This window comes from Balaenoptera ricei, chromosome 1 (assembly GCF_028023285.1).
Source record: "Balaenoptera ricei isolate mBalRic1 chromosome 1, mBalRic1.hap2, whole genome shotgun sequence".
In the NCBI taxonomy this organism is placed as follows: domain Eukaryota; kingdom Metazoa; phylum Chordata; class Mammalia; order Artiodactyla; family Balaenopteridae; genus Balaenoptera; species Balaenoptera ricei.
Window position 1 is genome coordinate 42,046,014 of NC_082639.1, and position 23,729 is coordinate 42,069,742.

At 37.3% G+C, this 23,729-nt stretch overlaps 1 protein-coding gene across 1 annotated transcript in view; it reads right to left on the bottom strand.

The window, feature by feature from the left end:
* Positions 1-23,729, bottom strand: part of FAF1 (Fas associated factor 1) — a 458,337-nt gene that overhangs the window by 50,253 nt on the left and 384,355 nt on the right. Inside the window, exons 16-17 of the mRNA XM_059922257.1 lie at positions 6,579-6,659; positions 5,439-5,516 (exon numbers count right to left, since the gene is read on the bottom strand). Of these exons, the coding sequence (XP_059778240.1) occupies positions 5,439-5,516; positions 6,579-6,659 (159 nt within the window). The remainder of the gene's footprint in view (positions 1-5,438; positions 5,517-6,578; positions 6,660-23,729) is intronic.

Genomic DNA, 23,729 nt, shown 5'->3' on the forward strand with positions numbered 1-23,729 from the left:
TCAAAGTTTGGCCCTTTAGCCTTAGCTCTAATTATTAAGACTGTGTTCTAAATTTGTCCATTTACTGTTCCGAGGAAGCCCTGTGTCTTTCTCCCTTTGTTCATGATTACCTGGCCCATACCTTTCGCCATCCGTCCGGCCACCCATCTATTTATCGACCCATCCAAAATCTCTTCTACTTCATCTTTAACCACCAATGTCTTATCAATCCTCCAAAGCTTCCTCCCTCTGTGAAGCCTTCCTTGTTGCCTTCCTAGTCAGAAGTCATCTTCTTCCTCCAAACCCACTAGTTAATGGTTTTTACAATGTATGGTATCTTTTCCTATAGTTATTTTGTATCATCTACCACGGTGTATTGAACAGTGAGCTCCTTGAGGGCAGAGGCCGTCTCACACTAATTGTATAGTAGCCGCAGGACCCGATTTATTGATGTTTACATAGGCGATTAATAAATATTTGCTGAATATTGACTGATTAAAAGACTTGGGAGTCAAAAATCTTTGCTGAAACCTTCTCTACTTACCCCAAACTCAGTGGCAAAAAACAACATTCAGGAAGGATTTCTTAAAGGAATGTTCATACATTTCTTCAGTTGCTATAAAGTCCGTCCTTCAAACTGGACTATCAGAAAATTGTATTGCTTGGGCCTTTGGAGAGATGCTTTCACTAAATTGTGTTCTGGCCTTATGACTTTAAATTACAGAAAGTTGTAAGAAGCTGTTATACATGACTTGCTATTTCTATTACAGCTACTGGATATAGCTGAGGATAGTATTCACCATACTGTGCAGCTTCCTCTTGAAGGGGAACCACAGGAAACATCGCTCTAAGGTCTTTGCGCTTGAAAACTCTGGACACCTTTTGAGAGACTGTAACATCAGCTTTTATCTGATGTTACAGAGTCAAACTTGTAAACAATCATATTTTCCTTTGTTTTAGCTCAAGAGAGGCATATAACAAATTCTGTGGCAAATGTACAGAACCCAGTCACATGCATTTGGTGCCTGTGCTGGATTTGGTGCCTGTGCTGTCAACATACTAATCTTACCCTTGGCTTTATCTTCCTTTATTTGACCCTGTCCTGATTTCTATATCTTTTCTTTTGTTTCTTAATCCATTTGAATTGCATGTATTTATGTAAGTTACTTGAAACTCATTTTGGAAAAAATAAGTAGATACATAAATTTGCAAAATAGCAGAAATTTTTGTTGTCATTTCTTTGTTTTTCCTTCAGAATAGTCTTACAGACTTTCACCTTATCATGGCCAAGGACCAGATCAAAACACATTCCCAGATTTTACTGATTTTACTCCAATACTTACCACACAGCAAAAGGAAGGAATTTTCCTATAACCAAGGTGATTTAACTATTCAATATTTCATTTTTCTAAAGGATTTGAAATACTAGAGATAATAAAAATAATAAAACCACTCTTGTTTCTCAATGCAATTACATGGGTTAGGATTTCTGGTTAGAACGGGAGGCGGTGTTACTGTGAAAAGTCAGGTGACCTGGCTTCTAGTCCAGATTATATGTCCAACCAGTTTGGTGACCACAGGCAAACTGTATAATCTCTCTGGGTCTCAGTTTCTTCAGAGGTTGCACAATACCAGCTTTTCCCAAAGAGTCGTTTGTTATACACTAGTGTGCTGAAATATGTTAATTGGTGCTCCATGATAAAAAAGGACAAAAAAGTCTGGATAGGACTGAATTAAATTAAGATAAACAGAAGATAAATAGTTTCTCAGTGGTGGGATTTACAAGAGCATTTAATGTGACTCTCTGGGGGAGAGGACAGAGCACATAGCATGTGTTTCTGGGAGCACATCAATGGACAAATGCAAATAATGACTAGCTGCAAAGTATGACTTGTCCTTTCTCCCCCTGCCTTCCATCCTCGCACATGTTTACAGCTGGAACATACACACTGAGGTATGCTAAAAGATATTTATGGGGTTTTCTATGAGAGGACAAGTTTTATCTACATTTGGAAAGAGGGAAAATTTTAACCCAGGGTAAATAAGGTAAATCATCAGAAGAAAGTACATATGTTACCAAGCTCTAGATCCAGAACATGCAGTTATTTGTATACACTTGACATTTAGCAAGTATATGTTGAAGATATACTATTAAGAGAAAGAGAGAGAACATTTGTGAAATAGAGCATGAGAGAGTGAAAGTCCTAATTTTTAAAAATATATTTCTTGAAACAGCTTAAAAGTATAGTGACAAATCTCTCATCTAAACTTTTGTGAAACTCTGCATACATGATTCCTATAGTCACATACAATGGTATATGGCCTTGTTTGGGGATGGAATAAGCAAAAGAGCATGAGCTTGGTATGTAGGCATAAAGACCTAGGTGAGGATTTCAGCTGTTCCCATTTTTATGTGTGACTTCTCAATGAGCTTCAGTTTTCTCACTTGTAAAGAGAAATCCCTGGACTTCCCTGGTGGCACAATGGTTAAGAATCTGCCTGCCAATGCAGGGGACACAGGTTCGAGCACTGGTCCAGGAAGATCCCACATGCCACGGAGCAACTAAGCCCGTGCGCCACAACTACTGAGCCTGCGCTCTATAGCCCATGAGCCACAACTACTGAGCCTGCACACCTAGAGCCTGTGCTCCACAACAAGAGAAGCCACTGCAATGAGAAGCCCGCGCACTGCAATGAAGAGTAGCCCCTGCCTGCCGCAACTAGAGAAAGCCCATGCACAGCAACGAAGACCCAACACAGCCAAAAATAACTAAATAAAAATAATTAAAAAAAAAAAAGAGAAATCTCTTCCCTTGTAGCTTGTTTTAATGGTCAATGAGTAAGCATAGCTAAAGCAGGTAGCAGAGTAGTTGATACACAGAAGATGTTCAACAAAATATTTTCTACCTTCCATTACTGAGAGTCCTCAGCATGGACAGATACTAGAGTTTGTCAGGCATAGTATTTTGTACTTGTGTGATAGGCACTTGATAAGTGTTTGAACATGAATAAACTCTGATTTCCAAACAGTGTCTTGCACATCTGTCAAGACATCTCTCAAGACCTGGCTCAAATATCAGTTACTGCTGAGAAGGAAATGTGACAGATGTACTTTCTGGAAGAGAGATTTGAGAAGAGAAGGCATATTAAGAGCAGGCAAATGACACTGACAGGTCTTTTCCTGAAATGCTCTTCACCTCCACTGCCTTCAAATCCTGCTAGAAATCCTGGTGATCTGTGATTTGGTCATACTACTTACTAACTGCATTTTTAGAAGTATTAGTCAATTAAAAATTTCACAGGTTTAAGAATTTCATGGTGATGTTACCATATTTATAGAAATGAATGCTCATTGGGAATTCTTATTTTTTAGTGTCAGAATTGATTAGAAAAATGCATTTATTGTATTAATATCACTGATTAAGCTTCCAGTAACTATTATCTTCGATTTCTAGGTAACCCCAAATGTACTTGGTCATTGAAATGCAAAAAATAGGTATTTAAAACTAGGCAGACAGTAGATTAATATGATGTAAATGACATATATTTAATATAGTTTATAATTTATTTGTATTAAATAATAAATACAAGATGTTATATTAAATGCAGTTTTACACATCTCTCAAGACCTGGTTCAAATATCAGTTCTTCTGTAGTGTTGACTGATTCCAAAAGCTGTGAAAGGTTTTTATTTTGCCCCTGAACTCTAATTATTTTGCTTTTATTTCTCTTATGTTATTTAGCATGTTTTTCCTTGATTTGCTGTTACTTGTAGACATGTTGTATCTTCCCTACAAGATGTAATCTCTCCTTGCAGGCAGAAAATGTCTTACTATCCTTTGTTTCTCTTTCAGTGCTTAGCATAGTTCTTGCTCAAAAATCATTTGCTGATGCTGGAGAGGGTGTAGAGAAAAGGGAACTCTCCTACACTGTTGGTGGAAATGTAAATTGGTGCAGCCATTATGGAGAACAGTATGGAGGTTTCTTAAAAAACTAAAACTAGAACTACCATATGATCCAGCAATCCTACTCCTGGGCATATATCTGGAAAAGACGAAAACTCTAATTTGAAAAGATACATGCACCCCAATGCTCATAGCAGCACTATTTACAACAGCCAAGTCACGGAAGCTACCTAAGTGTCCATCAATAGATGAATGGATAAAAAATATGTGCTATATATATACAATGGAATATTACTCAGCCATAAAAAAGAATGAAATATTGCCATTTGCAGCAACATGGATAGACCTAAAGATGATCATACTAAGTGAAGTAAGTCAGACCAAGAAAGACAAATATTATGGTTACCAAAGGGGGTTAGAGGTGGGGAGGGATAAATTAGGAGTATGGGATTAACAGATATACCCTACTATGTATAAAATAAACAACAAGGATTTACTGTATAGCACAGGGAAGTATATTCGATGCCTTGTGAATACCTATAATGGAATAGAATTTGAAAAAGAATATCTATATATCTATATCTATATATCTATATCTATATCTTTATCTATATATATATATCTGAATCACTTTGCTGTACACCTAAAACTAGCACAACATTGTAAACCAACTATACTTTAATTAAAAAAATTTGTTGAATAAGTTACGAGGTGGCATCCTCTGACCAAGAGTGATGACTAATGGAGTTTTCATCAGCCCAAGTTAGGGCCCTCCAGGTCTTTCTATCACTTGTTAGATGGCTTCCTCTTTTTATAAGTGAATCTTGCCATTAATCCCATGTCTAGAAGAAAGTTCTAAAAGCCCTTTTTTGTGAGTCATCCTAGGAAGTCATTTGACACCCCTTCTCTTTTTTCCCACTGCACTTTAGGTAAATCTCTATAATAACTTTTACATATAGTATGTAATTCTGTTTTTACAAGACTATGAACTCCTGGAGTAGAGGACCCACATCTGTATCCCTACTTCCTAACAGATTTTGGGCACACACTAAGTAGTCAAAAAAATATTTGCCAAATGAGTGAATGAAAAAATTCTCTATATTGTCACAGACATGACGTGAACTCAGGGCGGAAAAAAATCAGCCAAGCTAAATGGATTTCTCACATATAGGGGCCCAGTGCAAGATGTTGCAGAAGTAACTCCCAGTGTCTTTTGGTGGGTAAAGTAAAGCCTGGGAAAAGGGGAGAAAATACAGTCTTTGTGTTTTTTGGGTGAGACAATATTTAGGAAGGATGGGAGTATTTGTCAGGCAAGGAAGGGGAGAGGAATTGAAAAGAATAGAAAACCATGAATCTAGTACAAGGTCAAATTTTCTAAGAGTTCAACACAACAGATCGGGAATGATTCTTCTAAAGAAAATTAGTCTTCCATACTAAAATGAATCTGGGAAAAGTGGAAAGAAGTAAGTTGTAGGAAATATTAACATCCTTAGAATCAAATGCAATGGAAATAGACCTAGCATTTGAACAACTTTTCTAAAAATTATGCTCTACCTCACGTTCCTCTTCTTGTTCTTTGCGAATCTGTTCCAAACGAAACTGTTCTGCCATCTCTCTCTCATGAGCTTCCCTCTGTTGATAAAAGAGAAAGGAATCCAACACAATAAACACTGGCCTCCTTTTTTAAAAAAAGAAAAGAAATAAAAAGAGAAAGAAAAAGAAAAGAAGAAAAGTTCATTTTCAGCATGGCCCAGAGGTACACTGTGGTAATGAAAGTGTTTCTCTCTGGAACAAAGATGGAAATAAAAGCAACAACAAAGCATATCTCTACGATCATGGTGGGTTCCTATTCAAACATTTAGGTAGCTCTGGGTAGTGTAGCATTCAAGATCCTTCAGACCTTTCTCTGGTCTTCCTTTCTGGTCTTTTCTGCCACCTCCCCTGTACCCAAATATCAAACTCTATTCACATCAGCCTCTATCTTGAACCCATGCTTTCTGGCCCCTTGCTGCTAGCATACATTATTTCCTCTCCTACCCCCCTTTCTCTATCCAGTTCAAATATACAGTCTCTTCTATGAAACCCTCCCTAGTACATTCCCATTTCTTGGCTCTCCAAAAAAGCTGGAAAAAACTTTCCACTGAAAATCCTGTTCATTGAACTCTCACAGAACTCAGTGCTTCCCTTACAACATTTAGGATCCTTGCCTAAGTGCTCCAGCTATCTGTGCTCTTGACTGAATCTACTCTGCAGCACAATGTGAGCCTTCTTTTGAAGGCAGAAAGAGTGGCTTATTCATTTTCCTTTCCTTCAGTGCCCAGTACAGGAGCAGGTGCTCAAGAAGCATTAAATAAGTCAGTGGTTCTCAACCCTGACTGCACATTAAAATCACCTGAAGAGCTTTTTAAACATTGCTAGATTTTACCATAGACTGATTAAAAACAAATGAAGTAAACATTAGGCCCATTTTTGCTTTCACTTTTCATGATTCTTAAAAAAATTTATCTTGTCAAAATGAACCATGCTTTAAGAACCAGAGATAGAATTATATTCTTTCTGTTAATTGAAACTAGCTTTCTCCACTGCAAACCCAACTCTCTTAGGTTTCAAAATGATTAAAGGGCTGGCATTTAAATAATGAAAGACTATTTAGGATTGAGTTCTTTATCCCAGAAGTCCCCTGACCAAACCTACCTTTGCTCTGTCAGCCTCAAGTGAAAGGCGATAGGCCTCGTCTTGTTCTCTCTTCACATTTTCTCTGGCTTCTCGTTCATCCTTAAAAGAAAGGAAAATATTCAAATGCATTTTACCACATTACTGTTTTTAAAGAAAAAAATAATAATCCCCTTGTCTTACTCCTGTGTAAATTTATTATAATTAAACAAGGCACTTTTAAAGTGTACAGTGTAAATAAGCTAACAAATAATTAAGTTGAGTAGCACAGTAGATAGTGAAAATAAGAATGTTTGAAGCCTAGGCTACCACTTACAAATTGTGTGACCTTGGGCAAGTTATTTAATCTCTTTAGGCCTCAGTTTCCTCAACTGTAAAAAAGAAATAACATTTGTCTCATAGGGTTGTGAGAATTCAACACAATGATATATAAACTATCTAGCAAAGTACCTGACATTTAGTTCATTTTCACTGATTAGTTCCCTTCTCCTTTACTCCTGATTTTTCTAAGATAAACTTGGAGATTATCAGCATTGGGACTAAGGGCTGGGAGAGAGTAAAGGACTAGGAAGTAATCTGGTCAGCACAGAAAGAGGTTGAAAGCAAAATACCCTGCTTAACTTTAGTCCACATCACACCACTAAAGCTTGGTTATCAAATAAGTATTTCCCCACAACATTCACACTCATGAAGTGTGGATAAAGTAAAAGTTATCTAAGTTGAAGATCTTTTAGAATATTTTTAGTGTCTGAAGTGATTATGCCATCTGCCTACATTTAAATTGTGACTTCATATAAAATTAAAAGTTAATTCAATAACCAGAATTTCTTATTTGTTAAATTCTGGAGTATAGCCAATATACATGTCCTTAAATTTAATAAATATCCACACCTGTTGACATTAGAGTATAGGTTCCTTTTCCGGTCATTTTGCACAATAGGCTGAATCATACATAAGTTACCGATATTTGACTGGTTTTGACCTATAAAAATGGAAATTTCATATGGTTTAACTTAATTCTTTCTTTTTGTCTCCTCAGTTCAATATATGCTTGCTCAGGCTGAGTATATACTCAGCACTGTCTTAGGTACTCCCTCTGATATCTATTCAAGCTGGCCTTCTCCCTGAAGCCTCATACTCCTTTTGGTTTCAATGATTCCATTAAGTCCACAATCTCTGGTATAAATAGTAGCATTTCATTGATTCCTAATCTTTCAAATAAAAAATTAGGAAAAATTACATGTTGCTGGCCTGAAGCTAACTGCTATACCATCTGTGATAAAAGAGTATGCCAGAGAAATTATATGTTGGGACAAAATATCAGGAACAATGTTTAACCTGAGAGACCACTTAGGCTGCAAAGTAGTCAGGACAATTTACGTGTCATGTAATATTACACATGACTAAAAACAGGTTTTAAAAACTCCTACTTGGAGACGTACTTAGCCATTAGTATTTTTATTTTAAAGAAACAGAAGCATATTCCTTTAAAAATATTTTCACTGATTCCAACTGGGTATTTCCTACTTTGGTCTATATACTACAGTTTTACTATAACCAGGTACAATCAGCCTAATAGGACATATTCTGTATGTTTTTGTTTATATTTGCATTTGCATTTACTATGTAAACACCTTAGCCCACTCAATATACAAGCTTGTACAGACTGGACACTTGATAGTTCATTTGGCCATGGCTGATCTATAGTTGATGTATAATGTCTTCATTATTTTATGTCACCAAGGAGAGGTAATGAGGACATTAGAAGACCTGTGTTCAACTCCTAGCCCTGCTAGTAGCAAGCTGTGTGTTCTTGGGTAAACACTGTCTCCCTTTTCAGTCATTTATTAAATTAAAGAATTGAATTTCTAAGGAATCTGTGCCTCTCTGAACAACCCTATCTTTCCAAATTTAGATATTCCTAATATTATCAGCAACCTATGGGAGTAATCTTATCTTTTTACATTTCAAGTAGGGAAATATTTAAGATGTTTAGGGTTTTAACTGTAACATACTTTCCTGACTCCACCTTTTCAAATTAGTTTGGATTTCTCTTGTAACATTCTGTCCTTTCCCTTTAAAACATTTATCACAGTTGTATCAATTATCATATGATTATTTATTTAATGTGAGAGTCCCCCATGACACTGTAAGCACCATAAAGGCAAGGACCTTGTCTATATTACATACCTCTGTATTCCAAGTGTTTCACACAATGCTTAGCTTTTGGGAGGTATTTACTAAGCATCTGTTGAATAAATGAACCATCTTTCCAGGCATAAAACATTTATTGTCTAGAGTAAAAATTAAGGAGGAAAATGATATAGCTCATTCATAAAGTGGCCCCATCTGAGTCAATGAAATTGACTGGTTAGGCAGAAATGACCCGTTATGACACTATGTACACACACAAAGGGACCTTCTAAAAGCTACCACAGCTGGAAGCCCTCTCTAAGCACAAATACAGTTTGTAATAAAAGCATTCTAAGTAAACAGCTCTGTTTTAAAACAGACTGTTGCAGATACGAAAGGCCATTAAATACAGGGATCCCTGCCACAAAATGTGGCACCTGTTGTGAGAGGACTTCTTGAACCAGCTAACTTCCTTCCTTCCCTCCCCACGTCTCTCTCTTTTATTTCTCTTCCCTCCTTTCCTTCTCACAAATATTCATTAAGCACCAATTTTACTTTAGGCATCACACTAGTAGTGGGGTTATAGAGGCAGGGCACAGTTTACTCGAGTAAGACATAGATAATCATGCTTGGACCACCTTCATCATTATTTTATGGAGTCTACTGATTTTATTGTGAAGAATTCAGTATTCAAGTTTTGCGTTACTTTCCTTTTGTTCCTTAAATAATGTCGCTGTCTCCATCTGGAAAACTTCTTGTTCTAATGGCTCTATCACTCAAAATCCTACCAGCTTTTCATATACTTTTATTTTTTAAAAATTTATTTATTTATTTATTTATTTTTGGCTGTGTTGGGTCTTCGTTTCTGTGCAAGGGCTTTCTCTAGTTGTGGCAAGCGGGGGCCACTCTTCATCGCGGAGCGCGGGCCTCTCACTATCGCGGCCTCTCTTGTTGCGGAGCACAGGCTCCAGACGCGCAGGCTCAGTAGTTGTGGGTCATGGGCCTAGTTGCTCCGCGGCATGTGGGATCTTCCCAGACCAGGGCTCGAACCCGTGTCCCCTGCATTGGCAGGCAGATTCTCAACCACTGCGCCACCAGGGAAGCCCTTCATATACTTTTAGAAATATAAGAGATCAACATGTCCAACAAAGCCAGTATACAAATGGAGAAACTGAAATCATATGAGGGTAAATAATTTACAAAAGACCATTAAGTCAGTGGCAGAACTGAGATGTGAATCCAGATCTCCGACATTTTCCTCTCCTCTCTCCTGGCAATCTAATTGCTCTTTCCCTTATCCACAGCTCTCCCTGACCGTCACAGACAGAAGTGTGGCTCAGGATGAATTTTCCTAAACTCATCATGGTCATAGCTTCTTGCGTGTTTGGTAGTTGCTTGTGAATGGCTATTATTTCTTCTTTTCTGTCTTGTAGTTTTTATAACTGCCTCTCCAACTGTCCTATTCACAGTCATTTCTAATTTGGGGATTTAGAGAACTTTGCTTAGCCTTTCCCTCATATTATTCTGTATAATTAGACTTTTAAGAAAATTCCAGGTGCTGTGGTTAACAGTGCATGTATAAATTTGTTCTCATAAACTGTAGATGTGCCTCTTGGAACTTCTCCTGTGTCCTACAAATACTGTCCTTGCAGAGGTTCCCCCTGCTGCATCTTAGAGGACACATCAAAGTGATTAGAAATACTTTGTTGATTGTGTGGAGGTAGAACAGCTGGATGATCAGGTTCAGGAATAGTTTTCAGGTGCTGCCTGGGCTATGGCTTGGGCTACTTGGTATGAAAACACTCCTTGTTATAGTACAGTGAGAAGCTGGATTGCTCAGAACGAAGTGATAACCTCCACTGGAGCCTTTCATCTGTAGCATACTTGTTACTGCTCCCATGCTGCTTTACGCTACACTCATCTGTATACTTGTCTCACTACTCCCTACCAGAGCTGTAAGTTCCCAAAGGGAAAGGACTCTATATTTCTTATAGCATCTAGGCCACCATCTTACATATGGTAAGCACTCAATACATATTCGGTAAATGAATGAGTGGAATTATCAGTGCTCAAGTTTTATACCTGAAGTTCTGGAACCCCTAAGTATCCTTCAGACTAATAATTTTTTATTTAAGTGCATTTTTCCTATTCTGAATAGTATAATGACTTGTTAAGAAGTGCTGGAATTAGTATTCAAACCTAGTCTTTCTCTCCCGAAAGCCTGTGCTTCTTTTCCACTGTGGCACTCTGGGTTGCTCAGTATAGTTTTACATCTCTGAAACAATGGCCATTGAATTAGATTTCTCTACAACCCATTAAAAATAATGTCCATTAAAAATAATGAAAACATCTTATGAGCTATCAAATGGTTCCTAAATGAGGAATTTAACCAGAAATGGGATTTAAGTGTAACTTGTTACTCCTCAGTAGCATTTAAAATGAGTAATCATCAGTTAATTCTCAAAGGGCTAATGCAAAGTTTCACATTATCAAATTGAAGCAAACTATAGTGGTTAGGCTTGTTTCAAATAATAACCAATTGCATACACAAATATACACATACATATATACATATGGTATTTTTTGTTCTTCTGAATGCCTGGGTTAGAATGCACACACTGTTCTTTGCCTTAATAAGCAGGACCTTGAAAACAGGGAAATGGTCCTGGTCTGTCGCTAAGGAGATATGGACCAAGATAATGTGAAATTCTTTCAATATAAATACTTAGATATCTCTAGATAAAATATAGCAAAAATGTTAAAAAGTATTACTCAGCATGTGAGAAAGAAAGAACAAAGAAAAATTCCTAGGTAACAGAAATAAAGAGGAAATTAAAAATCAGCACTGTAAATGGTGAGGTAATATGGAACCTGACAGGCAGATTATCCATCTTGGTAACCTAGAAGCCCAGTTGGAACCAGAAGATTTCATTTTGGATGCAAGCAAGGTAGGAAGCTGGAAAAGTTATCTGTGGGATAACTTTTGGCAACCTAATGTAAGTATAATTGGAGTCTGGAAATAGAGCGCAGGGAAGAGTGGGAGAAAAATTATTTTAAGAAATAATGGCTGGGGCTTTCCTGGTGGCGCAGTGGTTGAGAATCTGCCTGCCAATGCAGGGGACACGGGTTCAAGCCCTGGTCTGGGAAGATCCCACATGCCGCGGAGCAACTAGGCCCGTGAGCCACAACTACTGAGCCTGCGCGTCTGGAGCCTGTGCTCCGCAACGAGAGAGGCCACAACAGTGAGAGGCTCCCGCTCGCCACAACTAGAGAAAGCCCTCACACAGAAACGAAGACCCAACACAGCCAAAAATAAATAAATAAATTAATTAAAAAAAAAAAAAGAAAAGAAAAAATACAGCCATTTGCTTATGACTTAAAAAAAAAAAAAAAAGAAATAATGGCCAACAATTTTTTGAATTTGATGAAAGCTATAAAGCCACAGACCCAAGAATGTAAATGAACATCAGGCAAAATACACATGAAGAAAGCTACACCAAGGCACATCATAACCAAATTGCATAAAATTAATATTAAAATGAAAAATGTTAAAATCAATCAGACAAAAGAGAAGACATAATAGGTACAGGGAAACAAAATGAGAATGCAATCAGACTTCTCATCCAAAACAGTGCAAATGAGAAAGACAGTGGAGCAACCTCTTTAAAGCACTGAAAGAAAAAGCAAAAACAAAAAAAACAAAAAAACTTGTGAACTTAGAATTCTTTCTATACCCAGTAAAAATATCTTCAAAATTGAAGATGAAATAAAGACTTTTTCAAATATACAAAAGCTGAATTAACTACCAGCATGTGTACTACAGTAAAAGTTAAAGGAAGTCCTTTAAGGAGAAGGAAAATAATACCAGTCAGAAATCTGGATCTACCCAAAGGAATGAGGAGAACTGAAAATGGGAACTTCGTGGGTAAATTAATAGACATTTTTCCCCTTACTATTTAAATCTCTTTAAGAAACAATTGAGTGTATCTCAATGGCATTTTTTATAGAAATAAAAAATCCATTCTAAATTCATGGAAACTCAGGGACCATAAATAGTAAAAAAAAATCTTGAAAAAGGAGAACAAAGTTGGAGGACTCACATTTTCAAAACTTACTACAAAGTTACAGTAATCAAAACATTGTGGCACTGGCATAAGGATATATACCTAAACCAGTGCAATAGAACAGAGAGCCCAGAAATAAACTCTCATATATACAGTAAATTTATTTTCAACAAGGGTGCCAAGACCATTCAGTGGAGAAAGGGGAGTTTTTTCAACAAATGGTGCTGGGAAAGCTGGATATCCAGATGGAAAAGAACGAGGTTGGATCCTCACTTTACACCATATACAAAAACAGCAACTGAAAATGAATAAAAGATCTAAAATTAAAAAGTTAAAACTATAAAACTCTTAGAAGAAAACATAGGTAAAAATCTTCATGACTTTGGATTAGGCAATGATTTCTTTAGTATGATACAAAGCACAGGCATTAAAAAGTAAAAATAGATAAGTTAGGTTTCATCAAAATTAAAAAATTTTGTGTATCAAAGGACATAACCAAGAGAGTGAAAAGACAATCCACAGAATGGAAAATATTTGCAAAATCATATACTTGGTAAGAGTTTAATATCCAGAATTTCTACAACTCAACAACAACATAAAGAAAAAACAATCCAATCCAAAAATGAGAAAAGGCCTTGAATAGATGCTTCTCTAAAGAAGATATATAAATGGTCAATAAATACATGTTCATAGCAGCATTAATCACAATAGCCACAAGGTGGAAACAAGCCAAATACTCATCAATGGACGAACAGATAAACAAAATGTGGTATATACATACAATGGAATCCAGCCATAAGAAGGAACAAAGTTCTGATACATACTATAACACAGGTAAGCCTTAAAAGATATTATGCTAAGTAAAGAAGTCAGACACAAAAAGACAAATATTATATGTTTCCACTTACATGAGGTAGCCAGAATAGGCAGATTCAGAGAGACAGAAGGTACCTTAGAGGGGAGGGGGGAATGGAGACTTATTGCTTATTAGACCGGCTAGAATCTCCAGTCAGGTTCCGTGTTACTTCACCATTTACAGGGCTGATTTTTAATTTCCTCTTTATTTCTGGTACCTAGGAATTCTTCTTTGTTCTTTCTTTCTCACATGCTGAGTAATACTTTTAACATTTTTGCTATATTTTATCTACTATCTCTAAGTATTTATATTGAAAGAATTTCACATTATCTGGAATAGAAGTGATGTGAACAGGCATCCCTGCCTCTTTCCTGATCTTAGTAGGAAAACATTCAGTCTTTCACCAGTAAGCAAAATATTGGCTTGTAGGTTTTTAAATAGATGCCCTTTATCATGTTGTACTCTATTCCTATTTTACTGAAAGTTTCTATCAGGAATGGATTAACTTTTGTTTAATGATTTTTCTGCATCCATTGAGATGACTGAATGGTGAATCACAATGACTGATTTTCAAATCTAAGGCAAGAAAAAGAAATAAAAGACATCAAGAATGAAAAGGAAGAAGAAAAACTCTCTTTACTCAGATAAAATGATTAGGGATCTGGAAAATCCTATGGATTCTACCAAAAAACTATTAGAACTAATAGGTGATTTTGGTAAGGTTGCAGGATATAAAATTGATATACAATAAGCAACTGTATTTCTATACACTAACAAATAATCAGAACTTATAATTATTTTTAAATTTATTTATTTATTCATTTAATTTTGGCTGTGTTGGGTCTTCGTCTCTGCGCGAGGGGTTTCCCTAGTTGCGGCGAGCGGGGGCCACTCTTCATCGCGGTGCGCGGGCCTCTCACTATCGCGGCCTCTCTTGTTGCGGAGCACAGGCTTCAGACGCGCAGGCTCAGTAGTTGTGGCTCACGGGCCCAGCCGCTCCGTGGCATGTGGGATTCTCCCAGACCACGGCTCGAACCCATGTCCCCTGCATTGGCAGGCAGACTCCCAACCACCGCGCCACCAGGGAAGCCCTATAATTATTTTTAAAAGCTATTATTTACTTATTTGTTTATTTATTTATTGGCTGCGTCTGGTTGCAGCACGTGGGATCTTTGTGGAGGCATGTGGGATCTTTCATTGCAGCGCGGGCTCTCCATTGTGGTGCACGGGCTTCTCTCTAGTTGTGGTGTGTGTTTTCTCTTCTCTAGCTGTGGCACGCAGGCTCCAGGGCATGTGGGCTCTGTAGTTGTGGTGTGTGGGTTCCAGAGTGCGTGGGCTCTGTAGTTTGTGGCACGCAGGCTCTCTAGTTGAGGCGCATGAGCTCTGTAGTTGTGGTGTGTGGGCTTAGTTGCCCTGCAGCATGTGGGATCTTAGGTCCCTGACCAGGGATTGAACCAGCGTCCCCTGCACTGGAAGGCGGATTCTTTACCACTGGACCACCAGGGAAGTCCCAGAACTTATAATTTTTAAGATGCCAGTTATAATATAGCATAAAATATATGAAATACTTGGGAGTAAATTTGAAAAAAGATGTACACTGAAAATTTCTAAAACATTACCGAGAGAAATTAAAGACGACCTGAGAGAAATTAAAGAAGACCTAAATAAACATGACATATATCCTTTTCATAGATTAAAAGAGTCAATTTTTATATGTCGATTTTCTCTAAATTAGATTCAATGCAATTCTAATAAAAATACCAGCAGTATTATTTTTCTTAGAAATTCACAAACTGATTATAAAATTCACATGGAAATGGACAGGACCTAGAATAGCCAAAACAACTATGAAAAGAAGAACTTCAGAGGACTTACACTACTTGATCTCAAGATTCATTATAAAGCTAAAGTAATTGTATGTGGTATTAGTGTAAGACACAGAAAAGAACAATGGAATAGAATGAAGTCTAGATATATACCTACGCATATACAATCAGCTGATTTTTGACAAAGATGCAAAAGCAATTCAGCAAATAGTGCTGGAACTACTGAATATCCGTTATCTCCCTTTACCTCCCGGAAAAAAAACAAAACAAAACAAACCAAAAATACCTTCAATCCTACTTTATACTATACATAAAATTTAACTCAAATGGATCATAGACCTAAGCATAATATCTAAAGGTATAATGCTTTTAGAAGAAACATAGGAGAAAACAGTGACCTTGGGTTAGGTCAATATTTCTTAGATATGATGCAAAAACATAAAAAAGGAAAAAAATCTAACTTGGACTTCATCAAAATTAAATTCTTCTGCACTACTAAAGACAGCTGAAAATGATAATGAAAATTAAGTCAAAAACTGGACGAAAAATCTTTGCAAATTACTTATCAAATAAAGGATTTGTATCTAGACCGTATTAAAAAACTCTTAGATATAAAAACAATAGAGAACTCAATTTTAAAAATGGGCAAAAGATTTGAAAACACTTCATCAAAAAAGATATGGTGGGACTTCCCTGGTGGTCCAGTGGGTAAGACTCTGCACTCCCAATACAGGGGGCCTGGGTTTGATCCCTGGTGGGGGAACTAGATCCCACATGCATGCTGCAACTAAGAAGTCCGTAGACGGAACTAAGAAGTCTGCATGCCGCAACTAAGAGTCCGCATGCCGCAACTAGGACCAGGCGCAGCCAAAATAAATGAATAATAAATAAATAAATAAATATTTAAAATAAAAGATATGGATAGTAAGCACATGAAAAGATGCTTTATCTCATTAGTTATTAGGAAAATGCAAACTAAAACCACAATGAGGCACCACTATAAACCTATTAGAATGTCTAAAATTAAAAAAGACTAACCATACCAAGTGTTGACATACAAAGTGGAGCCACTGGCAGTCTTACACACTGCTGGTGGAAAAGTAAAATGGTACAACCACTTTGGAAAACATTTAGGCAGTTTCTTAAAAAATTAAGCATATACCTACCATATGATCCAGTCATTCCAGTCCTAGGTAGTTACCCAAGACACATGAGAGCATATGCCTATATAAAAACTTGTATATGAATGTTCATAGAAGCTTTATTTGTAATAGCCCCAAACTAGGAAATATTCTAATTATGTTCATGAATAAGTGAACAGATTTTTCAAAACGTGAAAAAATACAAACACTATTGAAAGCAGCAGTAGGGGCTTTGTCAAACCATTCCTTGTTCATAGCATAATATAACAATTCCCCTTCATAGGATTTCAGAGAATGAGCGTAGTAAGCCATTTACCAGGGACTTTTATGTAAATTTTAAGGTAATGATTAGTAGGTTTGGAGACCTGAGTTCTCTAATGAAGACCAAATCTCAGAGACTCAAAAGAAGAGGTATGCTCAGAAGTGAGTGATTTAGGTTCAGTTACTGAAGGCAACCAATACAAAGTGGGCTCCTCTCAAGACCCAAGACAGCACTGAAATAAATGCAGGGTTAAATGAGACCACCCAGCTTCACTCTCAAAACAGGGAAGACAGAGGAGATAAAGAGAAGATACAGTTTGGTGAGAACTGAAACTACCCATTCTTAGCTTTATCTGCTTCATTTTACTAAATGAAAATGATGATGATGGTGGTGGTCACACACAGGGCTGCATCAAAGTGCAGACTGACAATCTTTCCACTGAGGACTAGGGGGCACATCAGTATTTAGAATGAATCAAGTAAAATTTGCAGTATTCGTTTCAGTGACTGATGAGTACTAAGCTGAGGCAGTTCCCTTGCATGCACAAATTTTATAGTCATCATATTGCACAATGGATTGGAGACTAGACTTGTTCTATATGTTGGCATCCTGTTTTAGGATCCAGGATAGCTAACAATGAATGAAGCATTGGGGTCAGTTGGAATATTGCATTTCAGTATAGTGGAATATTCAAGCATTCTTGTGTGTGTGTGTGTATGCATGTGTGTGTGTGTGTGAGAGAGAGAGAGATAGAGATGAGCTAATCTGAAAGAACAATATTGAGTAATTTGAGCTATCTGCTGTATTTTCTTTAATTTGCTTTTAAAAAGGCACTTACGCAAAAAATTGTAATGCAAATGTTAAATTATTCTTAAAGGTAGCATTGCTAACATTGCTAGATGCTGGCTGCACAACATTGTGAATACACAGAATGTCACCGAATAATGCACATTGTAATAATTAACTGTATGCTATGTGAATTCTGCTTCTATTAAAAAAATATTACTAGAATCAAAAAAAATTTGCAAAATTGCTGTATGTCCACACAACAGAGTACTACTCAGCAATTAACAGGAATGAATTATTGATACATGCAACAGCATGGATTAACCTCAAAATAATTATGCTGAGTGAAAGAAGTCAGACTAAAGAGTATATACTGTATGATTCAATTTTTCATAAAACTTGAGAAAATGCAAATAAATCTGTAGTGACAGAAAGATCAGTGGGTGCATGGGACTTGAATGGTTGGGAGGTAGAGGCAGAAGGAAGGGATTACAAGGTTCATGAGGAAACTTTTGAGAGTGATGGATATGTTCACTATTCTGATTGTGGTAAAGATTTTATTAGTGTATATGTATGTCAAAACTGTTTAAAATTGGACAGTTTATATAGGTACAGTTTATACAATTATACTTCAACATAGCTTTAGAAAATAAGTGATTAATAATACTGAAAAAATTAATGCATGGATTAAACAGCAGCTTGGACACAGGTGAAGAGAGAATTAATAAAGTGGAAGTAATCTGAAGAAATTACTTAAACTGCAACATGGAGAGACACAGAGAAATAAGATATGATAGAGAAGTTAAGAGGACATAGAGGATATAATCAGAGTGCCTAATATGCATCTGCTAGGAACCCTGGAAGGGCATATAAAGAATGGGGCAATACTCAAAGAGATAATGTTTTCAAATTTTCCAGTATGGATGAAAGATAAGAATAAGCAGCCAAGGACCACTTCAAATGGTAACCTCTAGTTCTATAGAAACTACCAAACTGAATAAACAAATAAATTGTCTGAAGTCATCATAGTCAAACACAGCTTTGAATGCCACGTCACCTGAAGAAGACCAGCTCTTGATTCTGTGGATCCAGTGGTAAGACCTTGGATGACTGGGTTGTAATAACAGAAATAGTACTTAGAACCTTGCTAACAAAAGTGTGGTCCAAGAACAAGCAACACTGAAATCAACTGGAAGCTTGACATACATGTAGAATCTTAGGCTCCACCCGAGACTGACTGAATCAGAATATGTAGTTTAATAAATTCTCCAGGTGATTCCTATGCACATTTAATTTAGAAAAGCACTGCTTAAGAAGCTTTGCTTAGGGCTTCCCTGGTGGCACAGCGGTTGAGAATCTGCCTGCTAATGCAGGAGACACGGGTTTGAGCCCTGGTCTGGGAAGATCCCACATGCCGCCGAGCAGCTAGGCCCGTGAGCCACAATTGCTGAGCCTGCGCGTCTGGAGCCTGTGCTCCACAAGAGAGGCTGCGAGTGAGAGAGGCCCGCGCACCGCGATGAAGAGTGGCCCCGCTTGCCACAACTAGAGAAAGCCCTCGCACAGAAACGAAGACCCAACACAGCCATAAATAAAAAAAAAAAAAAAAAAAAAAAAAAGATAGCATCATGTAATGGCAATTCTATGAATCTGGGTTTAAAAAAAAAAAAAGAAGCTTTGCTTAAAAGTAATGTATATTGCTTAAGTGACAAGTGGTTGGGATGTTATTTTTGCCTGCAGGAAAGCCATAAATGGGGAAAGTTCATCCACTCTGCTGCAGAAAAATAGTTAAATACTAGGACCAGGACCTATCTTTTTACATGGAAAGTCAAGCTAAATGCTCTGGAGATTTTTTTGGTGTGTGTGTGTGTGTGTGTGTGTGTGTGTGTACGAATCCAACAGAGATGATGTAATGGTCTTTGATAAAATCTAAATACTACATTCTGTAGCCACTTCTCCAGTCAGGGTTCCTTCCTGAAGAGAGACAGATAAGACAGGAGGAGGCGGCTTACTTTCAATCACAGGTCAGCAAACTGTGGTCTTTGGGCCAAAGCTGGCCTGTAGCCTATTTTTGTAAATAAAGTCTTACCGGAATATAGCCATGCCTATTTGTTCATGAATTATCTATGGCTACTTCTGTGCTACAATGACATAGTTGAATAGTTGTGACAGAGAGTATATGGCTTCCAAAGTCGAAAATATTTACTATCTGACACTTCACAGAAAATGTCTGCTGACCCTTCAAAATTATTATAAATGTTGGTTTCAGCCTTTTTAATTTTTACCTTTTAGTAAGTAGAGAATAAAACCCCAATGAGATTTTAAAGTTCATAAGTCTAGGGGGAGCTTCAGTAAAAGGTCAGATGGAAAGAGTAACTGATTTGTTTATTACATACAAAAAAATCAGAAGCCATAAACTAGCTCTGACATCAGTATGAAAGGTTTAAAGTCAAAGGTCTCATGGCAGCATATTTCAAATTTTGCATGGGCTAACAATAAGAGGTCTTGAAAGGGAGTTCATATCATAGATAAAAATAATTTGATTAAATGTAAGAATGCAAGAGAATTACATACTTGGACAGGTTTCCAGGTATCTAGGAAATGTGGAGGAATGATTTCTAACTCTAGACACATGTGAACAAATCATCTGTCTTAGAGGCTTAGGTATAGAACTTTTTGTTCTGCACCACTTGGTGCCTTGGCTTAGTTTTAGGCAATGACTCTGTTGAACATCTACTATGAGTAATCACTGGGCCAGGTATTGTAGGAAAGACATATGTTAAACTAGTCCTACTTTAAAAAGTGTTTTAAATTTCATCTAAAAGAAAGGGACAAATGATTTGGGTGGGGCTATTTTTATGGAGATTTTGTAGTTATATCCTGCTGTTATCAAATTTCTATTGTTAAAAGCATAGTGTCAGGGCTTCCCTGGTGGCGCAGTGGTTGAGAATCTGCCTGCTAATGCAGGGGACACGGGTTCGAGCCCTGGTCTGGGAAGATCCCACATGCCGCGGAGCAACTGGGCCCGTGAGCCACAACTACTGAGCCTGCGCGTCTGGAGCCTGTGCTCCGCAACGGAGAGGCTGCGACAGTGAGAGGCCCGCGCACCGCGATGAAGAGTGGCCCCTGCTCGCCACAACTGGAGAAAGCCCTTGCACAGAAACGAAGACCCAACACAGCCAAAAATAAATAAATAAATAAATTTATTAAAAAAAAAAAAAAAAAAGCATAGTGTCAGACTTATTACCTTTCTAAAGTGAAAATCACATCATAACACTCCTCTTTCCTAACCTTCAATGATTTCCCCACACCTTCAGGATAAAGTCTAAATTTCCTAGCACAGGTGCCCTCAATTACTTTATCACCTTCATTACCCACGTCCCCCTTCCATATACGCTATGCTCTAGCCATACAAGCCCTCTCACAGCTCCCTGAACAGACCAGGCTTTGCATGCTTCTATGCCTTTGCATATCCTTTATCCTTTGCCTGGGAAATTCTTCATCACTCCTCTTTCGGCAAAATCACACTCATCTTTCAGGCTCAACTTAAGTGTCTAGGCATTCACAGGTACCTCACTCTGGGCTGAATGGCTTCACTTCTGTGTTCAATTCACACTGTATTATTTAATCATATATTTACATATTTCTCTCTCAGAGTAGACTGAGCACTGAGGGCAGGAATACTGTTCTATTAATTTCTGAATTTCCAGCATAAGTTAACACTACCAAGTTGGCACTTGATAGATAATAATAGCAGTTAACATTCAGTGAATGTTTCCTATATGCCAGGCATTCTTCTAATTACATTATTATCTTATATAATCCTCAGATATATTGAGGGAAGGAGGAAAGAAAAGAGGTGACTATACATAAAAGAAGAAAGAAAGGGAAAGGGAGCTAAGGTATCTGCTCCAGGAACTGTCATGGACCTCAAAAAAGGCCAAAAGCCTTTGCAAGCTAAATGCTCTTGTTTTACTTCCCTCTTGCTACCATTACCCTAATTTGGGTTCTGAGATTTATAACATAGCTAGAAGCCTTGAAAGAAATAATAATAGGCAGGACGGGAATAAGAAAATAGTTCTACTGAGGAAAATTATCCTCTTGTGTAGGGTGCTAGATTATTCCAGGACTATCTTCTTTCTGTAACATAATCTGCAAGGGTGACAAATTTCTTTTCAGGGGACTCTTCATGTGATGACTGGGCACAGTGCCTGGCACATAGTAGGTATTCTACAAATGTGGACTGAATTGAACGGGGAGGACAATTAACTGACTCTTCCTGAGTCACTAAAACAGATAAACCAATCCCTAGCAATTTTGTAGATTCAGTGATGTCAAAAAGAAAAAAGTAAAATAATTCAATTATTTGATCATTTAAAGCCAAGTTTTCAAAGCCTGCCTCTAAAGCTAAAATGATCATTTTATTTTCTAAGTGAATACCTGGTTGGTGTGAGAACAGAGGAAGCAGAGATTTTAGTTATTAAATTATTCTTAAGGGGCTAATTCATTAGGCACCAAAAAGATGTAAGACTGCCTCAATTTCTTCTTTAGTATTTGGGAGGCAAAAAGCATCCCCCCCCTTTTTTTTAAACCTCCACCTTATGGTCTAATTGGAACAGAATTGTAGTTCAGATATTTAAGATCTTATTTTTGAAAATTCTCAGGCCATAGGATATTCTGATAATCTTGTTTACAAAACATTTAAATAGTATCTCATATTTTAAAGTATCAGAATTAGACATTTCTCCAAAGAAGATACACAAATGGCCAACAAGCACACGAAAAGATGCTCAACAACATTAGTCATTATTAGGGAAATGTAAATCAAAACCACAAGGAAATACCACCTTATCCACTACGATGGCTATCATTTTTAAAAAGAGAGAAAAAATGAGTGTTGGCGAGGATGTGGAGAATCCTTGTAACCTGCAGGTTGGAATGTAAATGGTACAGACGCTGTGAAAACTGTTCGGTGGTTCCTCAGAAAGTTAAACAGAATTACCACATGACCCAGTGATTCACTTCTAGTTATATACCCAAAAGAACTGAAAACAGGGACTCAAAAAGATACCTGTACACAAATGTTCATTCCATCATTATTCACAACAGCCAAAAAGTGGAAACAGTCCAAATGCCCATTAACAGACAAATGGATAAACGAAATGTGATATATCCATACAATGGAATATTACTTAGTCATAAAAAGAATGAAGTAATGATATATGCTACAATGTGGAGGAACCTAAGTGAAAAAACCAGACACAAAAGTCACATATTGTATGACTGCATTTGTATGAAATATTGAGAATAGGCAAATCCACAGAGACAGAAAGCACAGTGGTTGCTAGAGGCTGGTGGGGGGACAGAGGGGGTTGGGGGAGTGACTGCTTAATGGGTTTGGGGGTGAAAAAAATATTTTGGAACTAGATAGAGGTAGTAGTTGCACAACACTGTGAATGTACAAAACACCACGGAATTGTAAAATGGTTCATTTTATGTTACCTGGATTTCGCCTAAAAATAAACCAAGTATCAAATTACAGAGCCAAGAACTAAATAAAAACAAAGCACTCTACAGTGTAAGAAGGGAGAAGAATACTTATACTTGAAGTATAAACGATGAGGGCACTGCTTGAAAAAATGTGTTAAATTGGCCTTCAAAAGAAGTACTGCCTGGTAGCATTGGCTCCATGGTGTACTGTGGCCAGGACATTCATCTTCCAGCCAAACAGCTTGGATTCTAGTCATTGTTCCATCCTGATGGCAAACCAGTACAGGGAAAAAGTACAGCTTCAAACACAAACAACTCAACTTGGTCTGAATTCTAGGTCTGCCGATTAATTTCTGTGCCCTTGGGCAACTTCCTTGAACTCTTTCAACACTGAACAATTTTATCTCCAAAACAGGAAAAATACCTCCTTGTTGGATTACTGGAAGGATGAAACGAAATGATGAATACGTATCACCTAGCACAATGGGCATTTGATAAACGTTACCCTAATAATCATCACCATCATCATCATCCTAGTAATGTTAATCCTCTTCCTTGTAATAACTAGATGTGTAACCTCAGGCCAAACAGTTTAACTTCTCTGAATTTCTTCCAA